At 39.5% G+C, this 15,037-nt stretch overlaps 1 protein-coding gene across 1 annotated transcript in view; it reads right to left on the minus strand.

Annotated features, from left to right (window-relative positions):
- SHCBP1L (SHC binding and spindle associated 1 like) overlaps positions 1-9,343 on the minus strand; it is a 34,806-nt gene extending 25,463 nt beyond the window's left edge. The window contains exons 1-2 of the mRNA XM_045811296.2: positions 8,927-9,343; positions 7,206-7,355 (exon numbers count right to left, since the gene is read on the minus strand). Coding sequence (XP_045667252.2) covers positions 7,206-7,355; positions 8,927-9,343 — 567 coding nt within the window. The remainder of the gene's footprint in view (positions 1-7,205; positions 7,356-8,926) is intronic.
- Positions 9,344-15,037: the final 5,694 nt, after the last annotated feature.

The following is a 15,037-nucleotide window of genomic DNA, read 5'->3' on the forward strand; positions in this document are numbered from 1 at the left end:
TCCCAGGAATGAGTCCCACTTGGTTGTGGTGAGTAATTCTTTTAATGTATTGTTGGATTCAGTTTGCTAATATTTTGTTGAGGATTTTTGCATTTATGTTCATCAGAGATATTGGCCTGTAGTTCTCTCTCTCTCTTTTTTTTTTTTGGTAGTGTTTTTGTATCTGGCTTTGGTATTGGAGTAATGCCGGCCTCATAGAATGAATTTGAAAGCTTTCTTTCCTCTTCTTTTTTTTGGGGGGAGGGAGATAGGTTCCAGTCATTGATTCATGGATGCTTTATCTTGTCTTATATTCCTGAGAATATTAATAGGTTTTTTAATATATATATGTATGTACATATGTATGTGTATATATATATATTTTTTTTTCTTTTCCTTATCATTTGTTTCTTAAAAATGTCTTCTTTTCTGCTGTTTTAACCACTGTTTTGATATTAGAGTTTCTTCAAATGCCTGGTGATCCTTGGCTGTCTACTCATATTTAAAAGTGGAGCACTAAAAAGGAGGTCTGTGTATATGGGTGGAACAAGCACGGCTGTTCTACCTGTAGATCTGTAGGGTGTTCTGCACCAGCTCTTTCCATGGGAACTCAATATGCCAACTGCCTTTAGGTCTGTTCTTTTGAGCTGAGCATAGAAAAATCCTCCACCTCTCATGCCTGAAGGAATATGCCTTAGCTGCTTGTGTTTTAGAAGCAGAGTCAGAGTAGAAGGCAGAGGATCCTAACATTTAGTACCAGTAAACTTTGACCTATTCCCTTCTTCTCAGTGGGATACTGCTATCTTTAACCATACTTCTCAAGACAGCTTCTTAAATCTGTACATTTATGTCTTTTGCCAAATTTGGGGGAAATTTCAGCCATTATTTTATTCAAATATTTTTTCAGCCACACCTTTTCTTCTCTTTTTCTAGGACTCAGAAGACATGAATGTTAGGTCTTTTGTTATAGTCCAACATGTCCCTACAGCTCAGTTCATTTTGTTTTCCAGTCTATATTCTTTCTGGTGTTCAATTAGGTAATTTTCAATTTTCTATTGTCAAGTTCACTGATTGTTTCCTCTGTCTTCATTCTGCTGTTCAGCACATCCTTTTAAGTTTTTTTTATTTCAGTTACTGTATTTTTCCACTCCCAGAAAGATGGAGTAGACATGTTTTTCCTTATTCTTCCTACCAAGTATAACAAAAAACCTGGATTATATTAATATAAAACCAACATAAGACTCTAAAAGATGGATAGAAGGCAGAGTGCCTAGGGACCTCATGACCCAAGGAATAACAGTAACTTCCTTGAGCTTGCTTCATATATCCTAGACTGGGTACCAGAGAAGCTGGCAACCTAAAAATACTAATAGGTGTAGACCAAAAGTAAAAAATAAAAATGAAAAAGCCTGCCCCCACCCCCAAAGGTCTGCTTTCTCTAGCCAAAGGACGAGGAAAGGGGTAGCCAAACACCACAGGTAGCTCAGTCAGTTAAGTGTCCAGCTCTTAATTTTGGCTCAGGTCATGATCTCAGGGTTGTGAGATTGAGCCTCACATCAGGCTCCATGCTGGGTGTGAAGCCTGCTTAAGATTCTCTCTCTCCCTTTCCCTCTGCCCCTCCCCCACCAAATAAAAATAATAATAAATAAAGCCAAGGATTCTATAACTAAAGGTGGAAGTTTGTGGAAGTAGCCACAATGCAAGATGTAAATGTTGAGAACAGTTCAAAGTGACTATTTCCTCTTTAGAACTACGATACAGTAGAATCAGGTAAATAACCAGCTTCCAGAATCCACTTAGAGATCCCTTAAAATGTCTCCAAATTAAAGATTCTCTAAACTGGGAACATACCTTAACATAATAAAGGCCATATATGAAAAACCCACAGATAATATCATCCTCAATGGGGAAAACTGAGAGCTTTTCCTCTATGGTCAGGAACAAGGCATGGATGTCCACTCTCACCACTGCTGTTCAACACAGTACCAGAAGTCTTAGCCACAGCAATCAGAAAATAAAAAGAAATAAAAGGCATCCGAGTCAGCAAGGAAGAAGTAAAACTTACACTATTTGCAGATGACATGATACTCTATATAGAAAACCCAAAAGACTCCACCAAAAAATTGATACAACTGTTACATGAATTCAGTAAAATCGCAGGGTACAAAATTGACATACAGAAATCTATTAAATTTCTTTACCAATAATGAAGCAGCACAAAGAGAAAGTAAGGAATCAACCTCATTTACAATTGCACCCAAAACAATAAGATATCTAGGAATAAACCTAACCGAAGAGGTAAAAGACCTGTACTCTGAAAACTATAAAACATTGATAAAAGAAATTGAGGATGACACAAAGAAATGGAGATGTTCCATGATCATGGATTGGAAAAATAAATGCTGTTAAAATATCTATACTATCTGAAGCAATCTACACATTCAATGCAATCCTTATCAGAATACCAACACAGCATTTTTCAGAGAGCTAGAATAAACAATCCTAAAAGTTGTATGGAACCAGAAAAGATGCTGAGTAACCAAAACTACGATGGGAAAAAAACAAAAGCAAAGCTGGAGGCATCACGATTCTGGACTTCAAGCTATATTACAAAGCTGTAGTGATCAAAACAGTATGGTACTGGCACAGAAATAGACGCATAGATCAATAGAACAGAACAGAAAACCCAGAAATAAACCCACAAATATATGGTCTATTAATCTTTGACAAAGCAGGAAAGAATATCCAATGGAAGAAAGACAGTCTCTTCAACAAATGGTGTTGGGAAAACTGGGCAGCAACATGCAAAAGAATGAAACTGGATCACTTTCTTACACCATACACAAAAATAAACTCAAAATGGATTAAAGACATAAATGTGAGACCTGAAATCATAAAAATCCTAGATAACATAGGCAGTAATCTCTTTGACATCAGCCATAGCAACTTCTTTCTAGATACACCTCCCGAGACAAGGGAAACAAAAGCCAAAATAAACTATTGGGACTTCATCAAGATAAAAAGTTTCTGCACAGTGAAGGAAACAAGCAACAAAACTAAAAGGCAACCTACTGAATGGGAGAAGATAGTTGCCAATGACATATCTGATAAAGGGTTAGTATACAAAAGATATAAAGAACTTAACAGTGAGAAAACAATCCAATTAAGAAATGGGCAGAAGACATGAATAGACATTTTTCCAAAGAAGATATCCAGATAGCTAACAGACACATGAAAAGATGCTCAACATCACTGATCATCAGGGAAATACAAATCAAAAGTACAATGAGATACCACCTCACACCTGTCAAAATGGCTAAAATCTACAACACAATAAAGAATAAATGTTAGGATGTGGAGAAAGGGGAACCCTTGTGCACTGTTGGTGGGAATGCAAACTGGTGCAGCCACTCTGGAAAACAGTATGGAGGTTCCTCAAAAAGTTAAAAATAGAACTACCCTATGATCCAGTAATTGCACTACTAAATATTTACCCAAAGATACAAAAATACGAATTCAAAGGGATACATGCACCTCAGTGTTTATAGCAGCAGCATCTACATTAGCCAAATTATGGCAACAGTCCAAGTGCCCATCAATAGATGAATGGATAAAGATGATGTGAGATAATATATAATAATATATAATATATGCACACAGTGGTATATTACTCAACCATAAAAAAAGAACAAAATATTGCCATTTGCAAGGACATGGATGAAGCTAGAGAGTATTATGCTAAGTGAAATAAGTCAGTCAGAGAAAGACAAGTACCATATGATTTCACTTATATGTGGAATTTAAGAAACAAAACTAACAAGCAAAGGGGGAAAAATAGAGAGGGAGGCAAACCAAGAAAAAGACTAGTAATATAGAGAACTGATGGGGACCTGAGGGAGGGGGGGGGATGAGTTAAATAGGTGACAGGTATTAAGGAGTGCGCTTGTGGTGAGCACTGGGTGTTGTATGGAAGTGCTGAATCACTATATTTATTGTACATTTGAAATTAATATTACACTGTATGTTAACTAACTGGAATTTGAATAAAACTTAAAAAAAATAAAGATTCTCTAAATTTATTGATAGTGACTACACATGCTCTTTGTATAAAATGTTTAAAAATCAACCATAATTCTATCAATAGAGATAACCAACTACCATTAACCTTTTTATCTTCCAGTTGTATTCCTGTCTTTATATAATTTACATAATTGGATCATACTGCATACCTAGTTTTATAATCTTTTATTTTATCTTTCATATACAACAAGCACTTTTCTAAATCATGAAAAGTTTTTTGTTAATATAAGTTTTATGACTACATAATATTCTATCTTATGGATATATCATTTATTTGACCAGCATCTTATTAAAGTTTTATGCTATTACCAATTTTTAATTTTATAAATATCACTGTGATCAGTCAATATATAAATCTTTTTCTGCATTTCTGATTTCTGTAGAATAAATTTCTAGAAATTAAGTGAACTTTTTCATTTTCATTTTTACTTGTTTTTATGTGCAGTGGGGTCTATTTATTTTTGTTCTTTTTATTTTTTCCAGCTTTATTGAGATAATTGACATATAATGAGTGAACTACTTTAAAATTCCTTTTTTTTTTTTAAGATTTTATTTATTTGACAGAGAGGGAGAGAGAGAGAGAGCATAAGTAGGCAGAGTGGCAGGGAGAGGAAGTAGGCTCCTCGCTGAGCAGAGAGCCTGATGTGGCCTCGATCCCAGGACCCTGGGATCATGACCTGAGCCAAAGGCAGACACTTAACCGACTGAGTCACCCAGGTGCCCCTACTTTAAAATTCTTAATATATTGTGGCAAAGTGCTTTTTACAGAGGTTTTAAAAAAAAAAAATCCCTTAATTTCTGGACCATTTTGTAACCAAGATTAAGGATATGCTAGATTTTCTTCCAATCAAAAATTTCCAAATTTTTTCGTTATTGTATGATTCTGTAGCAGGCAGAATAATGGCCCTTAAAGATATTCATGCCTTTATCCTTGGAACCTGTGAACATATTAACATTACTTTACATGGTAAAAGGGACTATGCAGATGTGATTAAGGTTAAGGAGTTGAGATGGGAAAGTTATCTGAATTACCCAGTTGGGCCCATTCTAATCATGAATCTTAAAGGACATGCACTTTTTCAGCCTGCAAAGAACCAGACAGAGTCTAAGAAAGACTTTGAAGATGGAGAGAGGGGGCCAGAAGTTATGGAATACAGGAAGCTTCTAGAGGCTGGACTAGACAAGGAAACAGATTTTCCCCTAGAGCCTCCAAAAGGGAATGCAGCCTTGCCTATATCTTGATTTTAGCTCACTGGGCCCATGTCAGATTTTTTTTCTATAGAATCGTAAGATAATAAATTTGTATTGTTTAAGTCACCAAACTTATAGTAAATTCTTGCAGCAGCAATAGAAAACTGAGCATCTAAAGAAAAAGAGAATGAAGTCCATAGAAATAAATTATTATGACTTCAGAAGAAGGAGTATCATATAGCACCTGTTAATACTTCAATCCAAATAAGATTTAAGAAGCTTTGGCAGACAAAACAACATCTGAATTGTGCAGCACTACCTTAAGAGGTCCCAAGAGCCAGTTCTACTGCCACATAATTCAAAGAATTAGAATCTGCCAATACACTATTGTGCTTTTTGCTCTGTTCTCCCCTTTTCTTCCTACCCTTCTAATGTTTAAAGACACTGGCAATCTAGAGGATTGGCAATCCCTAGAGGATTCTAAAGCAATATAATTATTTGTAATCTTGTTATTTTTGGAGTAAGAAAGAGAGCAAATAATCAATGTATTGCATGTAAAACCTTAGAACTTGATATAATTTCTAGATAATCTAATCCAGTGAGTTTTCATATAAGTTTAAGGATCTTTCAAGGTTTTATGGAATATAGGTACTATCATGAGGTGTTGGAAGAAAAGTCAATTGCTAGAATGCCATCCCCTTCATTGCAATCAGAAATGTCCTGCTTTAATGTGTTGTATATGTCAGGCTTCCACGTAAAACTTGACTAAAAAATCCTCCCCCCAAAACGTTAAAAATATCGATACAGTACACTTCCTCTTATTTTATCCACATGAAAAAAGTCCAGAGAAGTTATTAAAGTTCCAGGCAAAAGTTGTTCAAAATCTGAAGTTGAGGAAACCGCAAGGAAACACTAAAAACAGAATATTATTGAAAAACGAATCCCAAGTCTCTATCATATTTTTTGTATAGTCTCTATGATAAAAAATATTCCATTTTTTAACTGTAAAAATACCACTAACTTACTTCGCCATAGAACATAGAATTGAATTGTTTTCAGGTAGTGTGCACTGTAATGAATTTCAAACACAAATTTTTCTTGTGACCAAACAACAGATTTGAAATATCTGAGGCAGGGATACCATTTGTGGTTATAGATATTAATGTCTGCACAAGGATAACTAATCTTTAAGGGAATCAAACTTATGACATCAAATATGTCACAATATTTAACCTATAGACATAAAAAAGTAAGATCTTATCAGATGAAGCCTTGGAAGTTGATGTATACTAAAAGGGTACTTTTCACAGGGAGAAATTTCAAATTTTACCAACAGTTTTCTGATCCACTTTTTCTGTCTTTAAACCTCATAATTCAGATAAATGAAGATTAAAGGAAAATGATGGAAAGAGAAGGCCCAAGTCTGTTAAAGTCTAAATTACTAATTTTAAACAAATGCACTTTTGCTATTTAGGGGCGTCTGGGTGGGTCAGTCGTTAAGTGTCTGCCTTCTGCTCAGGGCGTGATCCCAGGGTCCTGGGATCGAGCCCCGCATTGGGCTCCCTGCTCTTCTGGCAGCCTGCTTCTTCCTCTCCCACTCTCCCTGCTCGTGTTCCCTCTCTCGCTGGCTGTCTCTCTGTCAAATAAATAAATAAAATCTTAAAAAAAAAAAAAAAAAGAAATGCACTTTTGCTATTTAAGCAATTGAAACTAAGCTAATAAATACTGTCTGATACACTAGATTCCATTTAATAATTAACTGTGCCCAGGTAAATGGATGCTAATATCCCCCGTCTTTTTATGCTATTAATTTGCTTAGAAACTTAAAATAGACATTAATCTTTGCCAATCTGTGTGTAAGTATCAAAGCCCCAAATTAGTAAGGTCATGTTTTGGTCTTACAAAGAACTGATAATTTCACTCAAAAGAACAAAGCTCAGGTAAAGGTTATTTACCTCAACCAGTATACCAACAAAAGGGATAGAAGCTTCTTCATATTTCACAAAGAATAACTCAGGATTCGTCTTCCAGACTCCAAGCCATTTGTCTTTCAACTTTAATTTTTCTGATAGATATTTACTCATAGCCTCATCAGCATCTTCCGCCTAGCAAAAGAAAAAATATGTATGTGTAAGTATATAAAATCATAGATATATAAATATTTTTACTGATTTCTATTTAAATATGGGACCAATATACCCTTAAATAATAAAAAACCTGGAAAGTAACAGATTTTAATTGAATCAATGTTTACTGGAAAATAACATAAACATTAAAAACTTAAAAGAGATCCATTCACTCAATAGGGAAATTCAGTGCTGAAACATCTACTTGTTATTTATATTTAAGTAATTTGTTTTATTAATCCACTGAGGAGAAAGAACTGTAATTATACATTTAAAAAATAGTAATTATCATATTAAAAGCAGCAATTATTTTCTCTGAACTTTAAAGATACAATAACCTATTTAGAACATAGTCAGTACATAAAAGTTTAAAACAGCATTCCATTCTTTAAAACAAAGAGCATATTAAGGATTCAACAAATACTACCCATTTGATTTTTTAAATTTAAATTCAGCTACCTCAAGGATGCTAATCATCTAAGCTATTGTGAAACCCAGCATTAGATCCCGTCTGATTAATAGCACAAAAATTTCTATAAACGTTTTTCAATTGCCTTTCAGAGACTTCATCTTCTCCAACCTTCATTATGAGATAGAAATTGGCCATTAATACTGTCCTAGTTTTATGGTAACAGTGTTCTTATAAATAAAAATTTTCGTCCAATTACAAAATACGGCTCACCTAAAGAAAATCAGAAAAACTCACAAAATTTAAGGAAAACAAAACCCACTCCTGATCCTGACAGCCCAAATAACCATTGTTGCTAATTCCCTCCGGTCATTTTTCTACGTATGTATTCATCCATACATATGAATCATGTTTTTTTTTTTTTGTCTCTTTTTTTTTTTTTAACATTATAGTGTGAGATGTAACGAATGTTCTTGAAAACCTAATTTTTACTTCTGCATGGGTTTCCACTACATGCAGTACCACAAGATCTTTACTGCCCCCTTAAGTCGGAAATTCAGTTTCTAATTTTTAATTCTGATACATATCAGTGCAACGAATATCTTTGTACACAAATTCTTCTACTAGAAGTTTAAAAAATAGGTTAGAAACATATGATATTTGTTCTATGCAGTGTTACGAGTTTTGTATCTTGGGTGGAACCACCGAGTGTAGACCTGTGCGGTACTGTCGGGTCAAAGTCAAGGCTAGGTCATCGTAGCCTTGGGGATGGGCACAAGTCGTTAAATGAGAAAACTAAGACGCAAACCTGGGCACTGATAAGGCTTATCGATCTAAGACGCAAACCAGGGTACCGATAAGGCTTATCGATCTAAGACGCAAACCTGGGCACTGATAAGGCTTTTCGACCTAAGATGTAAACCTGGGCACTGATAAGGCCTATCCGATCTTGATCTCTTGGAAGCTGCCAGAAACCCTGCAAACGCTCTACCAGGGCTGCCGCCCTCACTGACAATGGTTTGTGTGCCTGAAAAGCCCACGGTAACCCTTTGCAAATGCCAAGTCCACGTGCTTCTTGGAACTGCAGGCGGGCTGTGCCCCGTGGGGAGAGGGACCCGGCGTCCCCGCGCCGGCCCCTCACCTTACAGCCCTGCAGCACCTCGTCGCAGTACAGCGCCACCTTCTCGTCGCGCCACATCCCCCTCATGGGGGACACGCACACCGGGGGCAGCGGCTGCGCCTCCTCCTCATCCTCCTCGAGCACCGTCAGAAGAGGCTCCTCCTCCTCCTCGTCTTCGTCCTCCGCCCCCTCGTCCCGGCCCTCGGCCTGGGAGGCCGGCAGGAGCTGCAGCCGCCGCCGGGCCGCCTCGCGGCCCGCCTTCCCCTTCATGGGCCGCGGGGACGCCACCACCGACCGCACCGGGGATGCGGCGCTCTTCAGGGCCCCTACCGCCACCGAGGCCCCGGTGGGCGCGGCCAGCCCCTTCTCGCCTCGCCGGCCGGGGCTGACGGTTCGGACAGAGTCCTCCGACACGGGAGCCCTGGCCCCCGACGCCATCTCCTCACGCCGCGAGGGCCGGCTGCAGCCGTTACTCACTTTTCCCGCCCTCAGCCCGCTGGCCAATGAGCGAGCGGCGCCCGCGGAGCCCGCAACGAGCGCGGGGCCTCGAGGGACGCCGGGCGCGGGTGAGTTGGGGGATTGGTGTGGGGGCGGGAGCGGGGGTGGAGGGGACGGCTGCCCGCGGTGTGGGGGGTGGGCGCGGGTACTGCGGAGCGGGGCCGGGGTGGAGAGTGTGGCGCTCAGTGCGGCTTCCCCACTAGGTGGCGCCCACGCGCAGGGCGCTCGCCCTAACCCTACGCCGCTCCCCTTGGACCCACCCAACGAGAGAATTCTCTCCCCAGGGTCTTCTCGTTTTCAGGGTGTTTGTGAGTCACCCCCAGGTCATCGTGACCTAACTAATGCGCCGCCTATCACTGCACACACGCGCATCTACACAAACACAATCTGAAAGAAAATTTAGTTTTACCCTGGGGACGACAGTAACTGGAACCCTCTGCTCATGTCACTGTAGTGACACCCCTAGCGACCTAGAGTTTCCCCAGCCTATTCACACGGTTCCCAATATAAAACTGTCTTTACATTTTGAACAAAACACTTTTTGCCATAAAGGATAGGTTAGTCTAATTTCATGTCTCTGCTGTGCTGCTCGAAATTCCCATTAAAGATTATGTTATGTAACTGTTCAGCTAGACTCAAATTTCCAGCTGGGAGTAATGTGTGCAAACTATGAATACCCTAACAATGAAAGTCTGCTCAAGATAATACATTCTGGAGAAGAACAGAGACCACTCGTTTCTGTTACATTACTATTAAACGTGCGTGGAGCCAGTTGGAATAACTCCTGTTTGCTCTCTAGCTGTGAAGTACTGCCCTGGGGCCAACAGCTCCCACAAAGAACAGCATTGGGAAAACACCTGCCTTCCTTCACACTCATCTGGAAGGACACTGTGTTAAATCTGGAGTTTATTTTGAGGAAAATATTAGTCTTAATATCATGTTCAGGGAATAATTACAACATTTATCACGTTTTTGACTCTAAGTTTATTCCTTTTTTCAGGAGTCCTGGAATTTGTTTAAAATTGTACTTAGCTACAGATTTCACTCACCCAAAGCAAAATCTGTTTACTCTAGCATTTCTTCCAAAAGTTTGTTTTTTAATAAGTTGTGGGGTTTTGATTCTTAGATTCAGAGGTAACAGAGACCACTTGGCCTAGTCAAAAGTTTAAAAACAACAACAGCCTCTTTCCAGAAAAACAAAACAAAACACAAATATTTGTAGGAAACTGCTATGTGCCAGGCAATGCAGAGATGCCAAAGTTACAGAAACAAAGGACAGAATTCCTATCCTCATAATCTTAGTGAAGGGTGCAGATGGGTCAATAGATGATTGTGTTTGGTAAGGACCCTGATTTTATATATATATATATATATATATATATATATATATATATATATATATATATATATTTTTTTTAACCCCATTATGTTTTGGAAAAAAAAGATCTTTTTCCCAGAAGTGATACTTAAGCAGAGTCTTGATTATGAAAACAATATCTGTGCCAATTTGAAATAGAAGGAAATTTACATCAGTTGTACTTCCAATGCTTGGCAATAACTACTGTTAGATTTTGGAATATTTTCTTTCAGTATTTTTTCCTATCACATTATTACATAGCTTAGATCATATTAATTTTTTAATTTAGTCTTTTATTTAGGATAAGTATTTTCTTATTACAAATTATTTAAATATATTAAATTTTAAATTATTAAAATAGTAAATGTAAAATATTAAAAATTAAATATTATTCAATGGCTGCATATAATTTCCATAAACCCATACTTTCAGAGTTTGGGTTACATTAATTTTTATAATAATGAATATGCCATTTTGATATATTTGTGCATAAGTTTTGCCTATATTTTGTATCCCCCACCCTCACCCGCAGGGAAAAGTGGGATTCCCAAGTCAGGATGTGTAAACATTTTAAGGCTGCTAGTATTGCCAAGTTGTTTCCCAAAAAGGATGTGTATGAATTTCTACTTCCATTAGCAGATATAATTCCCAGATGGGCTGTGTTATGAAATAGTAGATTATAGGCACCTAAGCTGGGAATAGAAAGGGAGATGGAGTAGAATAAACATTCTAGGCAGAGAGAGTCATTAGTGATTTTACAGAAGAGTGAAAGAATTTAGTCTAGGTAGCTTGGTATGGCTGGAATAGAAGGGGCAAACTGGGACAAAACCTCAGGTCGGAGAGACATACAAAAGCCATCTCACAGAAGGTCATGTATGTTATGTGTATAAGGAGTTGAATTCTAACCATATTGAGAAACTCTCCCTGATCTAACTTGATATTCCACTCTCTGATCGAGCACCCTCCGTATCCATTCCCACATAAACTTTCCCAGGTCATGCCAGTACATGTTGGCCAGTCCCCGTCCTCCCTGAGAGAACCCAGCACATCTCTGGCTGGGCTTTGTTGTGTCTCAAGCTGTGTAGTGGACTGGTGGCTAGGAGGGAATGTGGGGTCGATCCTCAGCGGTGGTGCATGGGTCTTCCAAGGCCGAAGCCTGTGTATCATCTGCAAGCATGGGGGACTCTAGCTTTTAATGGGGAGAAGTGAGCTCAGAGGATTCAGGGGAATCTGGGGATTCAGTATCTCCCAATGCATCAACCAGGATGTCCTCATACCATGTCTCAGGATCTCTCCTTCCCAGTCAGAGCCTGACTGGTTTAACAATCCTGCCTCTGAGAACTTAACCTTCTCTGGAACTCCATTACTCTTTTTTTTTTTTTAATTAAGATTTTATTTATTTGAGAGAGAAAGGGAGCATGAACAGGGAAGGGGAGGGAGAGAAGGAGAGAGAATGTCAAGCAGACTCTCCGCTAAGCATGGAGCCCCGACATGGGTCTTGATTCCAGGACCCTGAGATCATGACCTAGGGCTGAAGTCAGATGCTTAACCACCCAGGTGCCCCTGGAACTCTATTACCCTTATAAAAAACCTGGAGCCCACGTTTTTTTCTGCCCTTCAGCTGTAAATAAATCTCTTTATGTACTGCAATGGAGGCCTTCTGGCTTTGACACTTCACCTTAAATTGATTATCTCAGCATGTCTTTGTCTTATGTAAGTAAATACATAATACTCAGCAAGAGACCATTGATTCCACAGTCCTTATAATAGTTTGTCCACCAAACCTCTCGAACTCCTGACATTGCAGCACCAGGCATTCTCTTACTTTCACCCACACTGGAAGTTTGAACAATTGCGCCGGCACGGCATGCTAGCAGGATCCGTATTCCACGGACCACCAAATGACCGCGTCCTCAGAGACAGCTGCCTAGAAGGTGATTCCAGCTCCAACCTATCACTTTATAATCTGCTTCCATACTGTTTGTCTTAGCTCGGGCCTCCTGGGAAACAGGATCCGAGGCAATGACTTGCATAAAGAGAATTTGGGGGGGATGTTTTCAAGAATGATATCTATAAGGGAATGAGAGAATCGGGAATGGGCAAAGAGAACTGTGGAACTATAATGTGTTTATAGCAGAGTTCTCAGCCATTCCTTCTGGAAGTTCTGGACCAGGATGGCCCTTTTGAGTCATGACAAGGGGTGGGCCTTTCCATCCTTGCGTCTTCCAGGCACTAGAGGTGAGCTGCCCATGGAGAGAGGCATGACCTTGATATGGCCGTTCCCTTTGTAAAGAAACCGCCAAACTTCCAAAGCCACCATTTTGCGTTCCCACCAGCGATGAACGAGAGTTCCTGTTGCTTTACAGCCTCACCAGCATTTGGTGTCGTCGGTGTTCTGGCCGTTCTAATCGATGTGGAATAGCAGCAGCCCCTTTTGGCTGAGAGGGATTTAGAGTTTCCAGCAGCCAACACTTCCAACGTCCAAGAGAATGCATGTCCTGCTTCTAAAAGAAGGCTTGGGGGCAGCAAACCACGGCATCCTCTCCGCACAGTTATCAGACTGGGATATAAGAACAAAACTCTACCAAAGTGGGCTTGCTGCTGACTCACCTGAGCCATTGGCCTCGAACACAGCATTAGTCCGGCACTTGAGATTATTGTCTAGAAGTCAGTCGGTTTCACTCTGGGTATTGACGGGAGACCATACAAAGTGTTTGCCATCCTCTCCCCAAGGCTGGGATTCAAGGGATTTGAGGGATGGAGACAGGCAAAGAGCTTGAGAAGTTTTTGAATGTCCATGTAGCTGATCTCACTGGACTTATGTCTTTGAGCTTTCTTTTCCTCTGGTACTTTCTCTCAATTCATTTCTTTGGTGAAGTTATATTGTAAAATGAATGGTCAAGAGCATGGACTCTGGCCAGACTGCCTGGGTTCCATGGTGTGGCTCTGATGTAAAGGTAAGTTTCTCCTCTTCTCTAAGGCCTTTTGCTTGCCAGTAAAATGGGACTTAAATAACAGTCTGTGGTAAGGAGTTTCTGCGCCCTCAGTGTTCCGCTGTTTAAGTAGTGCTGAGGCACATCCCATCCCATGTTCAATCAGCTTCTTTTCCTGTAGCAGTTAAAACAATTCTTTTTTTTAATGTTTTTTTATTATATTATGTTAGTCACCATACAGTACATCCCTGGTTTCTGATGTAAAGTTCGATGATTCATTAGTTGCGTATAACACCCAGTGCACCATGCAATACGTGCCCTCCTTACTACCCATCACAAGCCTATCCCATTCCCCCACCCCCCTCCCCTCTGAAGCCCTCAGTTTGTTTTTCAGAGTCCATAGTCTCTCATGTTTCATTCCCCCTTCTGATTATCCCCCCCTTTCTTTATCCCTTTCTTCCCCTACTGATCTTCCTATTTCTTATGTTCCATAGATGAGAGAAATCATATGATAGTTGTCTTTCTCTGCTTGTCTTATTTCACTTAGCATTATCTCCTCCAGTGCCGTCCATGTTGCAGCAAATGTTGAGAACTCGTTCTTTCTGAGAGCTGAGTAATATTCCATTGTATATATGGACCACAACTTCTTAATCCAGTCATCTGTTGAAGGGCATCTCGGCTCCTTCCACGATTTAGCTATTGTGGACATTGCTGCTATGAACATTGGGGTGCATATGGCCCTTCTCTTCACTACGTCTGTATCTTTGGGGTAAACACCCAGTAGTGCAATGGCTGGGTCATAGGGTAGCTCAATTTTTAACTTTTTAAGGGACCTCCACACTGTTTTCCAGAGTGGCTGTCTGTACCAACTTGCATTGCCACCAACAATGTAGGAGAGATCCCCTTTCTCCACATCCTCTCCAACAATTGTTGTTTCTTGCCTTGTCTATTTTTGCCATTCTAACTGGCATAAGGTGGTATCTCAGTGTGGTTTTGATTTGAATTTCCCTGATGGCTAATGATTTTGAACATTTTTTCATGTGTCTGTTAGCCATTTGTATGTCATCATTGGAAAAATGTCTGTTCATATCTTCTGCCCATTTAATGATTTATTTGTTTCTCGCGTATTGAGTTTGAGAAGTTCTTTGTAGATCTTGGATACCAGTCTTTTATCTGTAGCATCATTTGCAAATATATTCTCCCATTCCGTGGGCTGCCTCTTAGTTTTTCTGACTGTTTCCTTGGCTGTGCAGAAGCTTTTTATCTTGATGAAGTCCCACAATTTTATCTTTTGTTTCTCTTGCCTTTGGAGACGTGTCATGAAAAAGGTTGCTTTGGCCGATG

The sequence above is a fragment of the Ursus americanus genome, chromosome 2 (genome assembly GCF_024610735.1).
Source record: "Ursus americanus isolate L20-20 chromosome 2, mUrsAme1.1.p, whole genome shotgun sequence".
Lineage (NCBI taxonomy): Eukaryota > Metazoa > Chordata > Mammalia > Carnivora > Ursidae > Ursus > Ursus americanus.